The sequence below is a fragment of the Eretmochelys imbricata genome, chromosome 7 (genome assembly GCF_965152235.1).
Source record: "Eretmochelys imbricata isolate rEreImb1 chromosome 7, rEreImb1.hap1, whole genome shotgun sequence".
Taxonomy (NCBI): domain Eukaryota; kingdom Metazoa; phylum Chordata; order Testudines; family Cheloniidae; genus Eretmochelys; species Eretmochelys imbricata.
In genome coordinates, this window is record NC_135578.1 from 30,349,752 (window position 1) to 30,373,860 (window position 24,109).

The 24,109-nt window shown below is 52.8% G+C and overlaps 1 protein-coding gene across 4 annotated transcripts in view; it reads right to left on the reverse strand.

The window, feature by feature from the left end:
• The window catches only part of PC (pyruvate carboxylase), a 240,137-nt gene that overhangs the window by 91,807 nt on the left and 124,221 nt on the right, over nucleotides 1-24,109 (reverse strand). For all 4 annotated transcript variants that reach the window (XM_077822518.1, XM_077822519.1, XM_077822521.1 and 1 more), the window contains one exon: nucleotides 14,254-14,372. In XM_077822518.1, coding sequence (XP_077678644.1) covers nucleotides 14,254-14,372 — 119 coding nt within the window. The remainder of the gene's footprint in view (nucleotides 1-14,253; nucleotides 14,373-24,109) is intronic.

Genomic DNA, 24,109 nt, shown 5'->3' on the forward strand with positions numbered 1-24,109 from the left:
GAAGTGGTATGCCATGGTTAGAGCAGGGTGTGCTTGAATGGCACAAAGGGGCTTTTATTTAATGGAGAAGCCCATTGTGCATGAATGCCATGTCTTCTCCCTGGGCCCTCCTCTCATCCCTTATCAACGGTTCCCTGACAAGGCTATTTAGCCTCTTCTCCTCTTGACAAATTGGTTCCGAGCTGGATTTATTTATTTTATGCAGGCCCAACGGTCCTTAGATTGCTGTTTGGGCCTTTTAACGTGGTGATTAATTGGGAAAGGTTGGAGTTTTTTATGTTCATTAAAGGTTACAGGATAAATATGCAAATATCTCAATTGGAAGAGCTAAGCGCGTCATAAAAGAAGCCTGCACACTGGCCCCAGTGTGGTGATAAATCTAGCTATATATTACCAAAATAAATATGAACTAGATCTCCTATTAAAGAAGCCTGAGAGGTGGGTTGTTTGAGCACTAACAGTAGGATTCAAAAGCTCTTTACAGGGTAAATCCGCTGCCATCTAGCTTGGTTTTTATCTGCACCTGTCGCTATAGTATAGGAACCTTGCAACCACAAATGGATTTATTTGTCTTGCAGTAATGGGTAATTGAGATGGGAGGGGGGGCCCACTGTGCTGGATCAGGGCCCCAATTGTTTAGTGTCCTGCACATATTCCTGCTTGAGATCGGGGAGACCCTGCTGCTCCGGGTGCTGCACAGACACACAAGAAGAGACAGTCCCTGCCCCAAAGACCTCAAAGTCTAAACAGACAAAGGGCTGGAGGGGAAACTGAGGCATAGAAAAGGGAAGAGACTTACTCCAGGTCAGAGGCAGAACAAGGAATTAGAACCCAGGAGTCCTGACTCCCACTCCAGTGGTCTCGCCTCTAAACCAGACCTCTTGATATAACTTCACATTGCCCCCTGAGGTGAAAGGAAATGTGATCCCCATTTTACAGATGAGGAAACCGAGGCACAGAGCAAGGAAGGTCATGCACGGGAGCCAGGAATTGACCCCAGATCTCCAGGGTCCCAGCTGGGTGCTGTAACCCCAGCCTGAAAGTTGACTTAGCAAACAGCCCAGAGTTTCTTGGGAGTCTCAGGTCTGGCCAGCCTGCCAGGTGTTTGCAATGGTAAATGCTCTGAAGTTATAAACTGGGCTGTGAACCTGTTCTGAGGATAATTATAGTGATCCAAGGAGACAATTACAATTGTTACAGCAGGAGACAGCAGGTGACACTGATTCTGGCAACATGGCAAGTTGTGTCAGTGAGAGAGAAGCAGGAGGTCTAGTGGATAGCATAGGAGCAGCGGGGATTGGAGTATGATCCAAACTTGGGACAACTAGCAGAAAATCTTCCCAGCTTCCGCTCCTATTGCTTCTAGCTCTAAAAACAACTCTCGGCAACATCTCCTCCCTGCCAGAGGGCAAAAGGGCCTTTAATTTGGATAAATACAAGGTTTCCAGTGTCAGATCTTGGACCATCAAGGATACCAGAGGTGACATCGGCTAAGCCCAGCCAAAAGCAATATGTGCAGCTTCGAGGTTCTGTGGCAGTCTGCAACAGACAAGAGGTTTGGAGAGAACCGAGAGCCCTGTTGGGACAGTGCGAGTCAAAGGAAGAGCTGCAGTGGATGATGTGTTGTTTCAGCAAAGGACCTTGAGATTCGACACAGGCTTTAATATAGCGTTGCATGTTCATATGATAAATATTTTATACTGCACCCGCCAGAGTGACAGCAAGGCCTGTGGTAAGAGAAATCAGACAGGCTGCCAGCACGTCACACAAATCAAAAAGCGCTCTGACATTCTCATTGCTTGTTATTAGGAGTATTATGGTAGATTCTACAGCCCCCAACCGGTTGGGGCCTCTGCTGCGCCGGGTGCTGCACAGACAGTGAAAGACTGCGCCAAGGAGCTTCCAATGGAAATATGCAAAGGGGGGGGAGGGAAACCAAGGCATAGAGAGGGGAAGGGACTTGCCCAGCGTCACCCAGCAGGTCACAATGGCAGAGCTAGGAACAGAGCCCAGGAGGTTCTGATTCCCAGTGTACTCCTTGTTCTAACCACTGAAGCCTATTCTCTCCCTGGCACTAGGAACAGACCCTAGATGTCCGGACTCCCAGGCCGCCCCTCTGACCACTACACCTGCATTTCCATCCCAGAGCTGAGGATAAAACCCAGGAGTCCTGGCTCCCAGCCCCACCCCCACCTGCTCTAACAAGCAAAGTACATTGCCTCTATTATGCAGCAAGGCACTGAACACGAACCACACGTTTAGAAAGAATCATTCTAGGGGAAGGTTGTCTATATACTTGCTTTTTGTGTATTTTTATGGTGTATTGATCTCAAGGGAGAGTAATTTGCCTGGCGTGTGCTAAAGCATGCAAGCAATTATACAGCTCAGACTCCTTCTCAGCCAGCTCCCTGGAGCTGAGGTGATAGCAAGGGATCTCAGTGGAAATGCCAGCGTGTATAGCTAGCTCCAGGCACTGACACACATGGGGATCATATGCAGGGTTTAGTAAATGTGCGAGCAGTGTATATTTAACAGGCATGTAACATATTATATCTGTATGCCGCATATTACACTTGCATACACTACATTAAACAGGCACCCTGCATATTACATATTCATGTAATATATTATATATTATAGTTGCATGCAGTAAATATATATAATATACTACATGCAGTATATTAAATAAGCACAAAGTATATTACATCTGCATGCAGAAAATTACCTGTGCATACAGTAAACTATCTGTGCGTGTAGTATTTGAATCTTTGCATGCAGTAAATACGTAGCTGTGTGAGGTATATTACATATACCTGCAGCATATATATGGACATGATGCATACTACATATGCATGTACTGTGTTTGCACGCAGCATATGCATGTAGTATATTTAACAGGCACTCAAAATATGTACACAATGTATATATCTGTATGCAATATATTGCATATGCACACAGAATATTAACTATCCAAACAGTACATTATATTTTGATGCTCTATATCAGGGGTTCTCAAACTTTAGATTGGTGACCCCTCTCACACAGCAAGCCTCTGAGTGCGACCCCCCCCCCTTATAAATTAAAAACACTTTTTTATATTTAACACTATTATAAATGCTGGAGGCGAAGTGGGGTTTAGGGTGAAGGCTGACAGCTCGCGACCCCCCACGTAATAACCTCATGATCCCCTGAGGGGTCCCGACCGCATGTTTGAGAACCCCTGCTCTATATTAAATAAGCACATAGTATACTAGATCTGCATGCTGCATATATATGAGCATGCAGTATATTGCAGTATGAACACAGTATACGTGTGTGTGTGTGTAGGTATGCAATCTATTACATATGCATACTGTATATTATATTTGCATGCAGTGTGTATATATATATATATATATCTTGGCATGTGGTAAATGACCTTTGCAGGCAACATATTAGATTTGGAAGCTGCATATGCATGCACGCAGTATATTGCAATGTGCACACAGTACATCTATAATGGCATGCAGTCGATTACATTTGCACTGCAGCAGCCCCATTGATTTTCAGTGCCACCAGATCTGTTTGCTTCTGGATTTCCTGCCACCTCAAATTAGATTCCCCCCCAAGAAATGAGGCAAAATTATCTCTGCTAATGCTGCAGCGACCCAGCCAGGTGCAAGGTGGCTGGCAGTTTTGGATGGCTGGGCCAGATAATGAACACAGTACATTCTGTGTGTCTGGCCCTGACCTCAGAACATAGCAGTTAAGCCTGAGCAACCGTTGCTGTTAAGGAGACACCAATTCGTTTGCACCAGCACTGGAGAATTAAGAAGAGCAGATGGAAACTTTCCAAGGGCACAGCTGGGAAAGGAGAGAGAGGATCCTAGTGCACGTGCCCACAAAAACAATCGCACCCAACACCTACCAGCTGCCCAGTTGTCTCCAGCAGGGGGCAGACACACCGACCCCAGCCTGATTCTCTCCAGCTGGGGGCAGCAGACCCCCCACCCCCAATGCTATTTAAGAACGTGGGAACTGTCATGCAGAATCAGACCAATGAGCCCATCTAACCTGGTATCTGACCCCCCCTTAACCAATTCCTGCTGGGTTGGATCAGATCTAGGGGGCCATCCAGCCTGGTATCCCTCCCCCCACCCCAGATCAGACCAATGTGCTGGTCTTGGGTCTTTGTCAAAGGCTGTCCCCAGAAGTTTCAGAACAGTCAGAAAACCTCAGAACCTGTTGCTACCAGGACCCTGACTCTGCTGGCAGCCAGCAAGGACTGGGCCTCAGACCTGAAGAGAACTGCTCTGACTTTAAGCACTGCTGCCATCTAACCAAGTCCCTGCCTGGCCCCAGTTCCTGTCATAGAATCATAGAATAGAAGGGTTGGTAGGGACCTCAGGAGGTCATCTAGTCCGACCCCCGGCTCAAAGCAGGACCAATCCCCAACTAAATCATCCCAGCCAGGGCTTTGTCAAGCCTGACCTTAAAAACTTCTAAGGAAGGAGATTCCACACCCCCCCTAGGTAACGCATTCCAGTGCTTTACTACCCTCCTAGTGAAAAAGTTTTTCCTAATATCCAACCTAAACCTCCCCCACTGCAACTTGAGACCATTACTGCTCCTTCTGTCATCTGCTACCACTGAGAACAGTCTAGATTCATTCTCTTTGGAACCCCCTTTCAGGTAGTTGAAAGCAGCTATCAAATCCCCCCTCATTCTTCTCTTCCGCAGACTAAACAATCCCGGTTCCCTCAGCCTCTCCTCATAAGTCATGTGTTCCAGTCCCCTAATCATTTTTGTTGCCCTCCGCTGGATGTTTTCCAATTTTTCCACATCCTTCTTGTAGTGTGGGGCCCAAAACTGGACACAGTACTCCAGATGAGGCCTCACCAATGTCGAATAGAGGGGAACGATCACATCCCTCGATCTGCTGGCAATGTCCCTACATATACATCCCAAAATGCCATTGGCCTTCTTGGCAACAAGGGCACACTGCTGACTCATATCCAGCTTCTCGTCCACTGAAACCCCTAGGTCCTTTTCCGCAGAACTGCTGCCTAGCCATTCGGTCCTTAGTCTGTAGCGGTGCATTGGATTCTTCCGTCCTAAGTGCAGAACTCTGCACTTGTCCTTGTTGAACCTCATCAGACTTCTTTTGGCCCAATCCTCTAATTTGCCTAGGTCCCTCTGTATCCTATCCCTATCCTCCAGCGTATCTACCTCTCCTCCCAGTTTAGTGTCATCTGCAAACTTGATGAGGGTGCCATCCACGCCATCCTCCAGATCATTAATGAAGGTATTGAACAAAACCGGCCCCAGGACCAACCCTTGGGGCACTCCGCTTGATACCAGCTGCCAGCTAGACATGGAGCCATTGATCACTACCCGTTGAGCCCTACAATCTAGCTAGCTTTCTATTCACCTTATAGTCCATTCATCTAGCCCATACTTCTTTAACTTGCTGGCAAGAATACTGTGGGAAACCGTGTCAAAAGCTTTGCTAAAGTCAAGGAATAACACGTCCATTGCTTTCCCCTCATCCACAGAGCCAGTTATCTCGTCATAGAAGGCAATTAGGTTAGTCAGGCATGACTTGCCCTTGGTGAATCCATGCTGACTGTTCCTGATCACTTTCCTCTCCTCTAAGTGCTTCAGAATTGATTCCTTGAGGACCTGCTCCATGATTTTTCCAGGGACTGAGGTGAGGCTGACTGGCCTGTAGTTCCCCGGATCCTCCTTCTTCCCTTTTTTAAAGATGGGCACTACATTAGCCTTTTTCCAGTCATCCGGGACCTCCCCCAAGTGCCATGAGTTTTCAAAGATAATGGCCAATGGCTCTGCACTCACATCCGCCAACTCCTTTAGCACTCTCGGATGCAGCGCTGTCATGTGCCAACACATTGCCATCGGGCAATGCACCAACCCTCACAATACCCTTGTGTGGTGGGGAAGCGCTATTATCATCAGTGTACAAGGGGGAAACAGACACAGAGACTAAGTGACTTGCCCGAGATCTGTGGCAGAGCAGGGAAGAGAGCCCAGGGGTCCTGGCTTCCAGGTCCTCTGCTCTAATCCACTCCCCGCACCTCCCTCCCAGAGCCAGCTGACTCCCAGCAATTCTTGCTCTAACCACTAGAGATCACTCCCTTCCCACAGATGGAAATAGAATCTAAGAGTCCTGACCCCCACAGCCTTCTGCTCTAACCACTAGACCCGACTTCCCTGCCAGAGCCAGCAATAGAACCCTCACCCAGGAGTGGGGTCTAATGGGTTAGAGCAGGGGGGCTAGGAGCCAGGACTCCTCGGTTTTCTCCCCAGCTCTGGGACAGGAGCAGAGTTTGGTGATTAGAGGAAGTGATGGGGTCCATGTAAAAAAATCACCAAGAAGCCCCCCAGCCACCCGAGACACAGATAACCTTCCTGCTGCCCCCCCCCCCCACCTCTCTCACAGACAATTGAAGCAAAGACAAAAGCAAGGCAGGCTCCCCAGCCCATCAGCTCAGCCTGGATTCTCAGAGCAGGGGCTGCCCACGCAATTCAGGAAGAAAACCAGACTGAAAAAATAAAAGCAACAAGGATGGGAGCAGCAGTGCCCGCCACCGCACAATGGAGAGCCGGACGCATGCTCGGGTGGAGGAAGAGAGAGCTGATTTCAAGAGCATTACATGGCTATTTTTAGGCATGGCTCTACTGGCCCGTGATCCATAGCGCCAGGGTGTGGTGGCTCGGGGAGCAGGAGCAGCAATGGGGCATGACTGGGGGGTCTCTCATTATGATCTAGATCCCCTCCCCCACCCCCCAAAGGGCTAGGAGAGAAGTGGCTTGGACACAGCATTCCCATTTATCATCACGGTGTGTATTGCAGTGACATGTAGATACCAGGCACTGCACAGACCCTGATCATGACTGGGGCCCACGGTAGCACAAACACCCAGTGAGAGACAGTCTCTGTCCCAATGAGGTTACAGCCGAAATAGACAATGGGTGGGCAGGAAAACTAAGTCACAGAGAAGCAAACAGACTTCCCCAAAGGCAGTGGTAGAGCCAGGAATAGAACCCAGGTTTCCTGACTCCCAGTCCACCGCTGCTCCAATCCAGTAGACCCCACTCCCCTTCCAGAGTTAGGAACAGAACCCAGGAGTCCTGACCCCCAGTCCACGCTCTTAGACGTTAGAGGCCACTGCCTGACAACCACCTCATTTAAACTGATTTCCTCCTAGTGTATACAATAGGGTTGCCAACTTTCTAGTTGCACAAAACGAACACCCTTGCCCCGCCCCTTCCACGTGGCCCCACCCCTTCCCGAGGCCCCACCCCCACTCACTCCATTCCCCCATCCCTCTGTCACTTGCTCTCCCCCACCCTCACTCACTCACTCATTTTCACCAGGCTGGCACAGGGAGTTGAAGTGCAGGAGGGGGTGAGGGCTCCAGCTGGGAGTGCGGTTCCCAGCCAATGGGAGCTGCGGAGCCGGTGCTCAGGGTGGGGACAGCGCACAGACCCCCTGTAGCTGCCCCTATGCCTGGGAGCCAGAGGGACATGCCAGCTGCTTCCTGCAAGCCGTGCAGATCCAGCTAGGGAGCCTGCCAGCCCCGTGCCAACCAGACTTTTAACGGCCCGGTCGGCGGCGCTGACTGGAGCTGCCAGGGTCTCTTTTTGACCGGGTCCAGTCGAAAACCGGACCCCTAGCAACCCTAGTATACAACAGCTCCTGAGCTGAGCCATGTTACATTGACAGCCACCAAACAATGCCACAAATGCTGCAAATTAGAGCAGTTAATGGGGGTGGTCTCTCGGAGCCAGGACTCCTGGGTTCTATCGGAGCTCTGGGAGGGAAATAGGGTCTAGTGGTCAGAATGGGGGGCTGCAAGTCCTCCAGCCCTTTACCCTTCCATACCTCCATTTCTCTGAGAGTCAAATACTTCACGGCATCACTGTGCAGGGAGGAGGCTGGCCTGGCGGGGGGGCAGGGGGTTCATGCAGCACTTCAGTCAAGTCTGCAGAGCTAAAACCTCATTCCAGCCCCGAAGTGTTAACAACTCCCCCTCGTAGCTGCTCGAGCCACCCAGGCTAAGCGATTTATATTCAGCTCAGCTCCCTGGGTTGAAACTTCAAAGGGATTCTGCTTCCCAACTCCAGCAAAGGAACGCGGACGCCTCCAGCCTTCTCCTTGCCATGCCAGCGCCCCCAGGCATGGGGCCAGGGCCAGACACCCCTCAGCTGGAAATGAACGACACCACCCTTCAATCCTGCCTCATTACTCTCCAGGTGGTGACCAGGAGCACCAAGTTACTAGCGTCATCTTCACGGGAGAGGCGCTGGAGGGAGCGGAGTGAGAACACTGGCTGTGAGGGCTACGCCTGGTTACCCCAGTCCCACCAGAGGGCGCTGTAGGGAGCAGACGCACTGGCTGTGGGGGAGCTCCTGCTTCCTCCAGTCCTGGTCTGTCCCAGCAGGGGGCGCTTTAGGGAGCAGGGCAGGAGCACTGGCTGTGAGGCAGCTTCTGGCTAATCCAGTCCCAGCCTCTCCCAGAAGGGGGCACTCAAGGGCCCCAGCTCAAACTAAGATCAACTTGGCAAACAGTGGAGGAGATGTCATAGTTTGGAAACTGCCCTGACCATGATCTGCATGCCCTGTATATACCTATCTCTGGGAGACCCCTGAGGCCAGACAGCCTGGGGAGAGAAATCCCCAGAGGCCCCCAGGCAGGCACACACCGGCCCCTTTGTAGCGAAGCAGGCTGGAAGCTGTCAGCAGAACACATGGCCTGGCTAGAGCTTCCCTGAGAGCAGAGACGGCTGCTTGGGGAACTGTGAAGCCAGAGGCTGCGTCCCGCTAATTAGAGCTAATTTTTCTAATTGGCTGCATATGTCCAATGCTGACAAGGATTTATGGCATTGTTAATGCCTCTGGAAACACACAGCACCCGCCCCCCCCGCCCTTTCCCCATTCCTAATCTCCCAATTGCCAGCTAATTGATAACAACTTCACATTCATTATAGTGCCTGGCTTTGCCAAGAGACTCTCTCTCTAGACATGGCTGTGGTCCGTGCATTGTTTATACAGGATCTCTCGCCCAGGGCTGACATGCAGCCGCCTCTGCGGTGGGACACTGGGGCTGTTTATACAGAATTCCTCACCCAGGGCTGAGATGCAGCCGCCTCTGGGGTGGGACACAGGGGTTGTTTATACAGGTCCCTCACCCAGGGCTGAGATGAGCTGTCATTACCTCTTTGTCACAAAAGGAGATGCTGAGGCCCAGGATGGGGCAATGACTTGCACACACTCATTGGCAGTGAAGGGAGTAGAAGCCAGTTGCCCCAGAGTGAGCACAATGGTTTAGCCACTCCCGCATAGCTACAATCCTGCCCTGCTGCCCTCTTCAGGTCTATGAGACTATAATAGGGTGATTGGCCCTTTAAGGGCCAGGGGGCTTGAGCCAGTCAGCTGTTTTATTTATCAGAATCAGACCCAGTTAAGAAGTCTCAGTGTTTTCCAGCCCTCAGATCCCTCTTATGGCTCTTTCTCTGCGATGTTTCAATGGGTACACCCCAGAGCTGGATGCAGCATCCTAGTCACTGGTGCCGTGAGGTCACCTCCCTGCTCCTATTCCATGCTGCCTGCTGATCCACCCCAGGATTGCATTCAATCTCGGCTCCCCGTTCACACTGGGAGCTCACAGTCACTTGGTTTTCACCAGGATCCAACTCCTTTCCAGAGTCCCTGAGTCCCAGGGCACAGCTCCCACCCATCTTGTAGGTGCAGCTGACATTTCTTGTCCCTGTACACACGACCTTGCTTCTGGCTGTAGGAAAATGCACCTTCTTCGAATGAGCCCAGCTTCCCAAGTGACCCCGAGTTGGAAAAAGGTTCGGAAGGTGCATACCTGTGAGACACAGATCCATAGACTGTAAGGCCCGAAGACACCTCAGACCATCCAGTCAGACCTTCTGTCTGTTACAGGCCATTCCATTTCCCCCAGCTCCCCCTGGCTCAAGTCCCGTATCCGGTGTGTGTCTAAAACATGCCATCTAGTGCTGGGCACTGGCAGAGACAGGCTGCTGCACTAGCTGGATGTTGGTCTTGAGCCACTCTGAGCTACATTCGCCACCGCTCAGGAAGCCTCAAATGGTCCTGGCCTCATTTGCACCCATTTTGCGGGACGAACAAAGGATGGTGCAGCAGTTCAGGTGCTAGCACGGGCCACTTGGGTTCTGTCACAAACCCTGGACCAGACACGAGGGGCGAGATTCACAGAGGTACTTCTGGGTTGCAGTGTCTAAGCCTGAGTGCTCCCATGGGGCCTGCCGCCGAGTGGAGTTCTTGGCTCCAAGTCAGGTGCCCCAAGCCTTGCGTGTAAGGAAAGGATGCTCAGAAGCCAGCAAGCTGCGCAGGGAGACGGCTCAGCTAGCCAGGAGTGAAATGCAGAGGAAAAGGGCAGAGCTCGGGTTCCAGCAACTCAGTCATCTGTGAGCCCTCTCCTGGAGTTGGGTCCTAAGACAGGCCGGCCCTTTCTCATGGAAAACCAGAGAGTCCTGCCCCTGAATAGCCAAGAGCTTGGCACTCAGGGCACTCACCAGGACTGTGGAAAGATGTGTTCAAGGCCCTGCTTGGGCTCAGTGAGGATTCGAATCTGCATCTCCCACAGTCCAGGTTTGTGCCCAGCCCACTGGGCTATTATCTTTTCTGGGCCAGACTTACACACATGCTGTCATTTGCACAAGGCCCAATCCTGAGCATGCTCAGAGCACACCTACAGAATCAGGGCCCGGTGGCAAGCTAGGGGGGAACACACAGTGTGAGAATCCTGCTTCAGGGATCCTGGGGTTTTGGCTTGTGCGAGGCTCCGAGCTGCCTGTAAGCTGTGGTGTGCCATCAGGAGTCAGTGGGTGTGTGTGTACCGACTGCAGGGAATTGCAGGGGGCTGAACATTCTCAGTGGCACCTAAATGTTGGACCTAGGCAGCTACATCCTTTTGTGGGTCTAGCCCCTAAGGAGCTTTGCGAAGCTGGCCCTTGGCTGCTCTGTGCCTCAGTTTCCCCATCTGCACAATGATGGTAATAGCCCTGCCACACCTCCCCCTGGGATTGTGAGGATAATGCATTAGAGAAGTGCCAGGGGTTATGGGGGGGCAAGATAAATATTTGAGTTGGAAGCACACATCTGATTTGCCGAGCATGCCTGGCCGAGATCACGGCAAGATGACATCTCATCCTGGTGCATGACCTCCAGGCCTTCATCAGCCCAGACAATGCCCCAATGGTGGTGGGGGCTGCCATGCTAGCCAGCAGGATCAGAAAGGATCCCACTCTGGCTGCAGTCTGGGCTGTCTCTCACCCGCTCACGTGGCAAGGCCTCGTAACCGGGGGCCAGACGTCACCCTGCTGGGAGTGCTGATGAACTGAACAAGATGACAGTGTGTTTGGGGTTTCAATAACTGTGCAGCCATTCTTTGCTCTCGGGGCTTGATAGTGGGGTCTGTCGATGGCACTTACATGGCCCCATCGCTATACTGTCTGAGTGCCTCATGAGTAGTAATGCATTATCCCCAAGACTCCTCGGGTAGCAGGGCAGGGCAGAGCAGAGCAGAGCAGAGATCTCTGTTGTACAATGGGTAAAAGGAGGCACCCAGAGGCTAAGTGACTTGCCCAATGTCTGTGGTGGAGCAGGAAGTGAACCCTGGTGTCTCAAGTCCTCAGCTAGTGTCCTAACCACTGGGCCATCCTTCCTCCAGTCTGTTATTATTTTATCATTCATTATTTATTTCATTATTTATGTATGGGTTTTGAGCAATTAAATGTGCAGCGCTCTGGGCCCCGATTTTGGTCAGGGGGGTCTGTACAGTACCCAGCACAATGTGGGGGGCAGAGAGGGGGATCTCAGTTGGGCCTTCGGCTTGCTACCATCATCTGAATAGGCTTGAAAGGATGAGATTTTTAATCCGTAAACATCGGTTTCACTGCACACACAAACCGACACAAAAATACTTCCAAACGCAACAGTGGAAATGTACAGACGGGCAGTGTATGAAAAATGCTGCTCGGAAACTTATTCAAATTTGATTTAAGGAGATTTACTTGGTCTATGTGGACCTGCAACGTTGACCATTTGTGTTTTAACGGCTATGAAACTTTGACTTTTTGAATCTCAGCGTCTCCTGTCATTCAATAATTATTGTCTCACTCCCCCATTCTGTGACCCTCCCCATAATTTCCTGCAACTGTGAACATTTAAATCAATAAAAATGGTAAAAAGCTTTAAAATAAACATTGCTATTATCTGTCGCTATAAACAATGAAAAATTCAAATAAAATTTGGCCAAATCCTCTATATAAACAACAGTACCATGCCGGGTGAATCACAATCTCAGCACATAGCACGACTCAGGCACCCAGCATTGTTGAGCCCCATGATATTTAGTACTTTCCTTAAAGCACCAGCTCCTGGAGTCATGAACTTGTGAGAAACTCAACTTTCTTTTTCTTTTCCGAAGTAATTTTCTAACCCTCGTAGTGGGGGAGAAAACCTGGAAAAGATTAACCTTAAGGGCTCCAAAACCAAGAGAAAACTAAAAAAACAAGATGCATGTCCAAAAATCTCATTATTTCCTAAGCCAATTTCCTGATTTTAAAGAACCTTCTTGCTGGTTTTTTTAAGCCAAGCTCATAATGTTTAAGCCAAGGTGGTGATTTTTAAAGCCAGCGCGGTGATATTTCCGGGGGGCTCTGATTTTTTTTCTGCACTAACCTGATGATTTTCAAGACGATCTAACGTGTGAATTTGGAACACCCAAGCCTCAGAGCCTCTGACGTCACTGGAGGCAGCTCTGCTGAAATGCCAGTCAAGCTGGGAGGAAGGATGTCCTTCTTCCCCTCCCAGCCGGTGTGCGGGGGCTCCCACTTCTCCTTTAGAGCGCGGAGTCTAAAGCTGTGTGCGTGAAAACGTGCCCCGGCTTTGGGGAGGCGAATGCTGCAAGTTCAGCCCAATGTCTTGGTCTGCATCTAACTGCAAACGTGACATCCACCCTTAACGGCCTGCTGAGCTGCCTGCTCATACAGCAGCAACCAAGATGTGGTCTCAGCGCTCCAGAAATTCAGCTCTCCGGAGCATATCACACAAGGCTACGAGCCAGGACGCGGGGCTATTCTAGTGCATACGTTATATGCTGGTGGAATTTGGCTTGCATTAGCACTAGGAGCCCCAGTCACGGGCCAGGACCCATTGTGCCAGGTGCTGTACAAACACAGAACAGGAAGACATCCCTGCATCAAAGCAAAAGAGACAGGTTCTGGGGCATACCTGGCTGGCTGGGCCCATTAGTCTGATCTGGAACGGCAGGATGGGAGGCCGAGCTAGATGCGCCTATTGGTCTGAGATGGGACAGCAAGCAGCGTTTGGATTCAGGGCACCCTCTTCCCCGCTCCATCCCATATGTCACACACAACATTCCCACACTCCTCCATCCTTTCATCTCCTCTTCCCAAGGGCTAGTCCATGCCCCTCTGCATTTGCCAGGTACCCCTTCGCCCCTCAAATCCTTCCTCCAACTACCAAGCCTCTCCACAGCCCACCTTTCTCGTCCTAGGCTTTGTGTCTACCTTATTTGCAAGGATCATCAGCTGTGTGGGCAGGAGATGGGTCTTGGCCCTGACTGTGAGCTGCTGGGTACATAGGTTGTAGTATATGAAATATTCCTGCTGCAGAACTGAGAGAAGAGGGCCAGGGTGACCACCCCAGATTCACGCCCCAAAATCGCAGCTTTCGTTTAAAAAAAAGAAGAAGAAGTCGGCCTGGCTTATGGTTCCAGAGAAAACTTTCAAAATGTGACAAGGGCGTAACTGATGCAGCAACACCAGCCTGAGTCCGCAGAGAGCCTGAGCCGATCGTTCTGAGAGGGGGGAGCTTCCCTGAGTGTCACCGATGCAGCCTGAGTCTGCAGAGAGCCTGAGATGATCACTCCAAAAGGAGGGAACTGACTCATAATTCTTTCTGTTGGGTGTTACTTCTGAACCCTAATGATGCACACTTCAGTGTCTACCTATCTATCAGATCCCTGTGTGACTCCACTAGATATATCCCCATTTGATGATGGGTCTCCCGCTGGAGATCAATGAGTTAGCCAGTTTTTAGTCCATTTGACAGGTGTCAGACGATGCCATATACAGAGCTAATACCACCTCCCTGCTCCTACTCCATATCCCTCTGTTTAGACGGCTAAGAAGGTGCCCCACCACCACAGACTGGGGCGTGAGAGGCGTCACTTACTCTGTGATCTCTTCCGTCACCGTGTGCTCCACTTGAAGCCGGGAATTCACCTCAATGAAGTAGTGTTTGCCATGTTTATCTACCAGGAACTCCACGGTGCCGGCATTTTCATATCCTACCTGCAAGGAGATAAGAGGTTCATGAGGGTCTGAGCATTCTAACTGTGTTTCTCAGTGGCAAATATATACAGAGCTGCCACGGTCTGGGTTAGAGCACAGGACTGGGAGACAGGGTTGCTGTGTTCTATTCCTGACTTGGGTCTAGTGGTTAGAGCAGGGTGACTCTAACCACTAGACTCTGGGCTCCAGGGATCTATCCTTGATGCGGGAAGGAGAGTGGGGTCTAGTGGTTAGAGCAGGGGGGGCTGAAAGTAAGGACTTCTGGGTTTATCCCTGGCTCTGTGTAGGGACTGGGGTCTAGTGGACAGAGGAGGGCTGGGAGTCAGGACTCCTGGGTTCTGTTTCCCTTGCTGCTGCTTCTGGTGGGGGAAGGAGACTGCCTCTGGGGATGCAAGTGGCAAGGTCCTCTCGGCCAAGTGGGGTGAGGATCCCATCCCCAGGAGGTGGGTGAGGGAGGGCACTGCAGGGACAAAGAAGCAGACAGGTGAGCGGCTGTCGTGGCCTCATTCCGTCCCTGGCGGTTAGAACGTGACACCTTCTCAGGGCAGCTTGGCTGACTGGCTCGCAGCCAAATCCTGGTTGAGTGCAATCAGACATCGTTATGATACGGCTCTTAATTAGATCCCAGCCCTCTCAACCAAAGCACTTGACTCCAGAAGATGCTGCGCAGGGAGATTTCAGATGCCAGGAGGTAAGACTTTCACTGGCCTGGGGCAGGGGTTTGGGGTGCATGAGGGGATGTGGGGTGCAGGCTCTGGGAGGGAGTTTAGGTGTGGGAAGGGGCTCAGGGCTGGGGCAGGGGGATGGGGTGTGGGAGGGCGGTAGGGCTTCAGCTGGGTGGCGCTCACTTCAGGCGGCTCCTGGGTGGTGGCGCAGCGGGGCTAAGGCAGGCTCCCTGACCCCGCACTGCTCCTGGAAGCGGCTGGCACGTCCCTGTGGCCCCTGGGATGGGGCTCTTTGTGCTGCCCCTATGTGCTGCCCCCCACAGCTCCCACTGGCTGCAGTTCCATTGGCTGCGGAGTTAGAGCTCAGGGGCAGAGCACGGAGACCCCCTGATCCCCACCCCAGGGGCTGCAGGGACGTGCCGGCCACTGCTGGGAGTGGTGCAGGACCAGGGCAGGCAGGGAGCCTTCCTTAGCCCCGCTGCGCTGCCAGACTTCTAGCGGCCTAAAATCTCCTGGTTTGGCTTCAGTAGCCTCCGAGAAATAGAGCCTGATTCCAGGAGACTCCCGGCGAAACCAGGAGGGTTGGCAACCCTAGCCAGAGAACTGAGGCGCAGAGAGGGGAAGGTCAATAGCAGAGCTGGAATTAGAAGACACATGTGTCCTGACCCCTAGCCCAGTGCTCTATCCTCTCTGCCACAGCCTTCCTGCTGAGCATCTTTCCTGCTGTCCATTGTCAATTAAGGGTATTTCTTGCCCCTTCCTATGGAGCAGCGAGACTTCGTCCCTGCTGGAGAGGGGATATGGTCACAGCTGGGCCCACTGACCTGCTCGTGTGCAGGGGAACTGTGGGGGCTACCAGGCTAGATGGGTTCCTGTCTGATCCGGGGCAGCAGGAGGTGCTAGATGGGCCCATTGGCCTGATCTGGGCTGGCAGTGGGGGCCGGATATTGAGTAGATGAGACCATCGCTCTGATATCCACTAAGCTATCTCTGGTGAGCCAAACACTGGGCATCGGGGATGTGTGTTTGCTGCAGTGAAACCACAGGTACACAGATTCCTTCCCCCCCACCCCCCGCCCCTGATCTCCCGCTCCTCCCTCTGATACCCCCCTGCTGGCCCTCCCCCCCATCCTCTTCGCCCTCTGCCCAGTGGCCCACGCCTCCTCTAGGATGCAGCTATCAAAGCCATTCCCCGCAACCCTTGTCCCCCACTGATCTGTGCCGGTTCCTGGGCCTCTCAACCTCTTCCCGGCTCAGCTTCCCTTCGCCTTATCCGATGTGACTCAAACGCGCCCTGCAGAGCGCACGTTGCTTGCATTCACGCTGGACTGAACCCAGGCTACTTGCAAGAACCGTTTCTTTCCCCGCATCTGTCCAGGGATCCCAGGTAATGAAGGATTCACGACTGCTGCCAGGGACAGCTCGGAATCCCTGTGGCACGACGAGGACCGCAGTTACTGGTGCTTTGCAGACAGAGGGGGATGGGAGGAAAGACAATTTCTCTCTCTGTGTCGCTTTCCCCCGAGCACTGGAATCTAGTGTGACTGAGCAACTGCAGTGCTTTCTCCTCCAGCTGCTGCGTCCTCCATCCCAGCGGGCGACATGCAGGCAGAGGTACGCTCCGTTAACTCCAGGGAGGTCCGGATAAAATGTAACAGGCGGAAGTCTGGAGGATTGGCACGTGCCTAGCGGCCGCTGGCAAACCATTCAAGGGGTAGGTGCTATGCCGGGAGCCCCCTTGTGAAATGAGAGCGGGGCTCGCACCAGGAGGTCAGGAGGAGACGCTTTCCACCACTACCCTTTGGAGGGAGATACACAGCCTTGCCTCCACTGCTCAGCCTGTGCCCAGAGGTGCTGACGATCACCCCCCTGCCTCGCACCGTTCATTACTCTGGGGGTTCCAGCCGAGGCCCTGAGCAGGATGGGGGCTAGCCAGCGAGAAGAGCTCCCGGGCCCAAAGACCCTGCAGTCTAACTAGACAAAGTGTGGGAGGGGAATCAGCTCCTCGGGGGAGGCAGGCCTTGCACTCAGGTCTCTTTCCTGCCAGCGCAGTGCTCCAGCCATTAAGCCGCAGTGGGATCAGCTAACCTGGCTATCCACTTCAGGTTACAAAGGGTTCTCCAAGAATGCTGACAAAGTTAGCAGGCCTGCCTCTCTGGAGCCACGGTTCCTAACAGGAGAGACATTAACTAGCCATAATGGAAGCAGAGCTCTCAGCCAAGGGCCCTTGGATAAGCAGGTAATTTCAGCCTGGCAATAAGCACCCCTGCAGAGACCTCATCCCTCCCCACTTCAATCAGAAATAAACAGGCCGTTCCCCGGGGAACCCAGCCACTGGAATGGAGTGAGGAACAGGCCAAGGCTGCTACTACCTATGCCATGGGAAGGGGGTCCCGAGTTCTTTGGGGCCCTCTTAGCAGTTTTACAGTAATACCTGAGATCCCCATTGTGCCAGGCGCTGCACAGACCCCGACTGAGCTTGGGGTTGCACAGACTCCAACCCAGAGCAGGGCCCCTGTTGTGCCAGGCGCTGCCCAGACACACAAGAGCATCCCTGCCCTGAAGAGTTCACAGTATGAAGAGCCAACAGCTGTTCATACTCCACTTACTCCTCTCCCTCACAAAGCTGAGGCCCCATCACAAACGCATCTCCCCCAGCAATGGCTGGGAAGGAGGTCCCAGGCTCTGCCCTCCACATGGTTATGATCTGCAGCAGGGCATAGGAGGTTGCAGGGGACCCAGGTGTCTGGCATAAACTCCCCTGATCCCTGATGGACTGTTGGGTAATCCTCACACCGCAGTAACAAGAACTCCACCCCCAGCAATAGGTTTAAAGGCCGAATCTCACTGAAGGGCAGCAGAGATAACCTCGTCTCAGCTGAGGTGCAGGGTGCCAGGTGGCAAGCACAGGTTGCTCCCTCATGGATAGAGCCCTGCCAAATTCATAATCCATTTTGGTCAATTTCATGGTTATAGGATTTTAAAAATAGTAAATTTCATGATTTCAGCTATTTAAATCTGAAATTTCACAGTGATCCCGCTTCTCTCCCAGAGTTGAGGATTGAACCCAGGAGTCCTGACTCCCAGCCCCCGTTTCTAACCACTAGTTTCCCCTCCCATAGCAGAAGATAAAATCCATAAGCCCTCACTCCTGTCCCCCCTGCTCTAGCCTCTAGACTCCCCTTCTCCTCCCAGCTGCAGGAGTAGAACGCAGATGTTCTGGCTCCCAGCCCCAACTCCCCACTCTAACCCCCTAGACCCCACTCCCTTCCCAGAGCAGGGGACAAAATCCAGGAGTCCTGAACACCAGTCCAATACCCTCCCTGAATCTCTGTGTGTGTGCGAGATCCAGGTGACGCGAGGACAGAAGACGTGGCTGTTGCATCTGTCCGTCTCTCGCAGACACACCAGCCGCTCGGGCGATGCCTGTGAGCCGGGGACATGGCAAGGAACATGACTAACTGTGGCATCGCTGTGTCCCGCTGAGCAGATGCTGCGCTGCAGCGGCAAATGCTGAGACGGCGCTTGGAAAACAAGGGAGGAGTGGCCAGCGTGCCAGACGGAGAGTCAGGACACCTGGATTCTGTCGCCAGCTCTGGGGGGCAAGAGGGGTCTAGTGGTAAGAGCAGGAGGCCAGGCTGGGAGTCAGGCCCCCAGGTTATTTTTCTTCCATTCCCTTGCCTGTTGAAGACCCAGATGATGAACTACAGATACAAAATCTGCCAGGCCTCATCACAGCCCCGGGGATGACCTTGGACTAGACTGACAGGACCAGGACCTTCTCCCTGCAGTGGCACTAAGGCATCAGAGAGAGCATCTCTGATCCAACCCACGCCTGCTAATTAACCAGGGAGCCCGCAAGCTGTGGTGGCTGGGAGTTCAAGGGGAGCTGAGGGTGGGGAAAATCCTTGAACGGCGCAACCAGCGGGGGTCAGTGCAATGCCGGGAATTAAACAACAGACCGGAGAATATGGATTAACTGTGCATTTCAATCTTTGCCGGGCAGGGGGGAGTGGGCGCCAGACAGCCATAAAGAGGATAATGAAGCATGGAGCTCATTAAAGATGTTTTAACTGTTCGGCGGCTCCTGAATTTTAAGAGGCATGGACAGCAATGATATTTTTCCCACTTAACAAGGCAGCAGGGCTGGGAAGCAGGACTCCTGGGTTCTGTTCTCGGCTAGGGGAGGGGAGCGGGGCCTAGGGGGTTAGAGTGTGCAGTGTAGGAGGTCAGGACACCTGGGTTCTATTTCCGGTTCTGCTACTTACTTACTGCAAGTCCCCGCCCCTCTGTGTGGCTCAGTTTATCTTTCCACCCTTTGCTAATTTAGACTGTAAGCTCTTGGAGGCAGAGATTGTCTCTCACTGTGTCTGTGCAGCACCTGGCACAATGGGAGCCCCAATCTCAGTGAGCGTCTGTGCAGTGCCTGGCCCAAAGGGGACCTCTATCTTCATCAGGGCCCCTAGGCGGTACCAGAAATCTATTATAACACTGTGAATCAGAGCTCACTCTGCTGTCTTGAGTAGGTGGGGCTTATTTAGTGGGAGGAGCATGGTCCCACGCCCCCATGCCAGCACAGACTGCTGGGTGAGGACACTGGGTCCTTCCGCACAGTAAGTGCACACAGCGTCTGGTTTACAACCATGCTCCACAACCTGCCTCCGCCAAGCCTGAACACTGGGCTCGCTTCCCCCCAGCGCGCGGTTATTTTCCAGCATGCCCGGGGGCGGTGCTGAGCTATCTGTTCTTACTGCCCCGAGCTGCCAACCCAGCTCCCACCCCCAGCGACGGAAACGCAGTGTAAAAAGAGCACCTTAATCTGCTCCCTGCTGGCACTGGCTCACATCAGGCTGCGGAGGTTTTTCTACCCCTGCTGTGGCTGAAGCTCAGAGAGGGAGCATCTGGGGAAGGGAGAGCCCCACATGCACGTGGCTCATGCATCACAGGAGTTCCTGGCTAAGAAAGACATTGGGCTAGTGACACAGGCATTGGACTAGGAGCTGGCGTCTACTCCTGGCTCTGCCACTGATCTACTGTGTGACCTTGGGAAAGTCCCTTCCCTGCTCTGTGCCTTTGTTTTCCCTCCCCCCTCTGGTCTGTGGTGAGACTCCAGAGTTCTATGCCCGGTTTTGGGAGGGGAGTAGAGATTCGTAGTTACAGGAAAAGAGGCTGAGAATCAGGACTCCTGGGTTCTATGCCTGGCTCTGCGAGAGGAGTGAGACTAGAACCCAGGAGTCCTGACTCCCACCTCTGCTTCTCTAAGCACTAGACCCCACTACCTACCTACAGCTGGGAATGGAACCCAGGAATCCTGACTCCTAGCCCAGTGCTCTAACAGTGGAGACCAGCGGCATCCAACCTACTCCCCTATATATTAAACTAGCAGCAGGATTTGACATCTCCACCCCACCCCGAGACTTGAGCAACACCCCACTCGTCCGTTGATTCCTATAAAGAGATGCTCCACATGGAAATGCATCTGTGTTTCTTGTAGCTTAAATTACCTGCTAACGAACTTGAGAGGAATAATCTCTTAATTATCTATTTAAGAAAAAATGTAGTACAGGCTGCCTAATCAAATATCATTTTGATCATTAAATGAAAGCACATTACGAGGCGATTGAGTAGGTTTAAGAGCGGGATCAGCAAGGTTGGAGTTTCCTGCACATCAGCAGCTGGAGAAAAGACAGGGTAGCAACATGCATAATAGACATTAGATAAGGCTGCCAGTCAGAACGCCTGGGTCCTATCTCCACTTCTGGGAGGGGAGAGGGGGCTAGTGGTCAGAGCAGCGGGGCAGCTAGGAGCCTGGGTTCCTGGATTCTCTGCCAACTGTGCCACCAAACTTCCTGGGTGAAGTTGAACGAGCCCCTTTACCTCAGTTTCTGCTTCCAGCCTCTCTTTACACTGTGAGCTCTGTAGGACAGGGACTGTCACTCAGGGTGTGTCTGTGTGGCACCCAGCCCAGCGGGGCTCCCAATCACACTCAGGGTCTGTGTGGCACCCACCAAGACAGGGCCCCTGATTGCAGACAGGGTCTGTGAGGCACCTGGCACGATGGGGCCCCCGATCTCAGTCAGGCCCTCTGGGAGCTTCCATAACCCCACCAATACTGGATTTGTAGGAGGCAAATTTAGGCCTTTGCGATGTCGGTCCTTTCCTGCCTTAGGTGGGGGGGCACATAAAGCCATGCACAACCCCCCGCAGTTTGCAGCAGCACCAGAAATGCTGGGTTGCAACCCCAGAAGCCCTTGCACCCGAGATTGCATACCCAGCTGGTGGGACAGCCATCTCTGCACTGCACATGCATGGATCAGACCCAGGTGCCTCCTGATTCAGGGAGCCTGCTCCTAGGCTCCCAAGCATCCCTATTATTTCCGGTAGAAAGGCTGGGGGAGGGATGCATCCCGCTGAGATGATGTATATTCAAATATGCAGATTAGGGCACTGCCTTATTTGCACAGTGCACCCAGCTCTGCACCCTAACTGGGGCATGTGCTAGCCCGCAGTGAAGTGGCTGAGCAATGAAGCCAAGGAGACGTGAAAGCAGCTGGGGTTTGAAGGGGTTGTAAAGGAGATTGATCAATGGCCCCGCTCTGTGGCTGGTGTCTCATCTGCTCCCTCTGGTGTCTCTTTCCAGAGGAATCCCCCACTGAACCTGCTGCTCTGTAGACGCTGCCAGAGACACCTCAATGTTGGGCTGGGTTGGCTCCAGATGCAAATGTAGCAATTTAGACACTGTTTCTGGCCCGGCTTTGTATTAGGTGCCCCCGAGATTGGGGCTCCCAATCGTGCTGGGTTCTGCACAGACACGACGCAGATCATGGCGTCATTGGGCCGAGTGCCACACAGATCCCTGGCTGAGGCTGAAGGCAGGGACGTGTTATTATCCTGGTTTTTCAAATGGAGAAACAGAGCCCCAGACAAAGTGAGTGGCCCAGGGAGACCATGACAATCTACCAAGTCTTAGGTTAGTAATCTAACCACTGGGCCATGCTTCCTCTCTGGGAAAGAAGGGCCATATGAATACTTAGATCCAGGCACAATGGAGACACAGTCTAGACTGGCTGAATGAATGTAGCACTCAGGACTCCTGGGTTCTATTTCCCACTCTACCATTGCCCTTGGCCATGTCCCCTCCCCTCTCTATGCCTCAATTTCCTCACCCCTTCTTAGTTAAATTAGACTAAGCCATCTGGGGCAGGGACTGTATCTGTGCAGTGTTCAGCCCAATGGGGCCCCACTCCTGGTTGGGGTCTGCACAGCATCAGACGCAATGGAGGCCCTGCTCCCAGTCAGGGTCTGTGCAGCAGCAGGTACCTTGAGGATCCCGATCTTGGCCAGGACAGGCAAGCACAGTTGCTTTATTGAACGGGGGAGCAGAGAGGAAAAAGGCTGGCTCTACAGGAGAAGGAAATTTGAAATCCTTCTCGCTGACTAGCAAGGAGGGATGAGGCTGAACTAGATGAAACTGGCTGAAAAGCTAAACATGATGAGGAATAAATAGAAGCCTGTTTTCAGAGCCCTGATCGTGAAGGAGTCTGAGAGGCAAAGGGAAATCAGGGTAAGCAGCCATTTGTCTTGGGGGCTTTAATCAAGCTGCAAAGAAGAACCCATAAGCCAGGAAAGACCGTTCTCAGCCGATTACGCCAAGCGTGTTCTGTGCCCAGGGCAATGATGCCACACAGGCCAGGGGCTGCTCAGCCCTTTGTCTGGTGTAGTTTAGAGGCCTCATTTGAGATTGTAGCTGCGCAGTGCTGGGCACAGTGAAGGCCCCTGTAGCCTCCACTGGCTACATCCTGATCACCATCCAGGTCTGTGCAGCACCCAGCACAATGGGGGCCCTGATCCTGATTCATGTCTGTGCAGTGCCCAGCCCAATGGAGCCCCAATCTCACTCAGGGTCTGGGCAGCACCTGGCACAGTGACGCCCCTGATCGCCCTCAGGATCGGTGCAGAGCCCATTATCGACAGGCATCTTTAGTGCTCTTAGTAACTTCAATCCACTGCGTCCCAAGTGCCTCCATTAGTTTGTTGTGGCCATAACAACCAGGAACTCGTTTACAGAGCAGGAGCGTGAACTCATAAGTCCTGATTCCCTGCCTGTTATTTTATCCTGTCATTTGCGATTCATCGTCCCTGAAGGAAAATAACCCAGCAGGGCTTTGGATGTAGCTCAGATGCATCACTCCCAGGCAGAGATGCATGGAACCCACAGGCTGTGTGCATCTGTTGGGTGAACGCTGCCCCCTAGTGCCAGGCATCCTGCCGAGCAACTGCATCTGCATTTATGAGGCAGGAGGCACCCATATAGCTGTGCCAAGAGGGAGTGGGGGCACCTGCCGGGAGGCTTGGAAGCTCCAGTGGCCCACTAGGGGCATTTGCTGCCTACTTCAATTAGATGGGAGAGGGGAGAGCGCAAACAGGAAATGACACTTGGGATCTTGATGAGATGCAGAAGAACAGGGAAAAATCTGCTTTTTTATGTCTTCTAGCCACTAGACCCCGCGCCCCTCACCACCTAAGCTAGAAATAGACTCCAGCAGTCCTGACTCCCAGCCCCACTGCTCTAACCACTAGACCTCGCGCCGCTCACCATCTGAGCTGGGAATAGACCCCACGAGTCCTGACTCCCAGCCCCATTGCTCTACCCACTAGACCCTGCGCCCCTCACCACCTGAGCTAGAAATAGACTCCAGCAGTCCTGACTCCCAGCCCCACTGCTCTAACCACTAGACCCCGCGCCCCTCACCACCTGAGCTGGGAATAGACCCCAGCAGTCCTGACTCCCAGCCTCACTGCTCTAACCACTAGACCTCACACCCTCACCACCTGAGCTGGGAATAGACCCCACGAGTCCTGACTCCCAGCCTCACTGCTCTAACCACTAGACCCCGCACCCCTTACCACCTGAGCTGGGAATAGACCCCAGCAGTCCTGACTCCCAGCCCCACTGCTCTAACCACTAGACCCTGCGCCCCTCACCACCTGAGCTGGGAATAGACCCCACGAGTCCTGACTCCCAGCCCCACTGCTCTAACCACTAGACCCTGCGCCCCTCACCACCTGAGC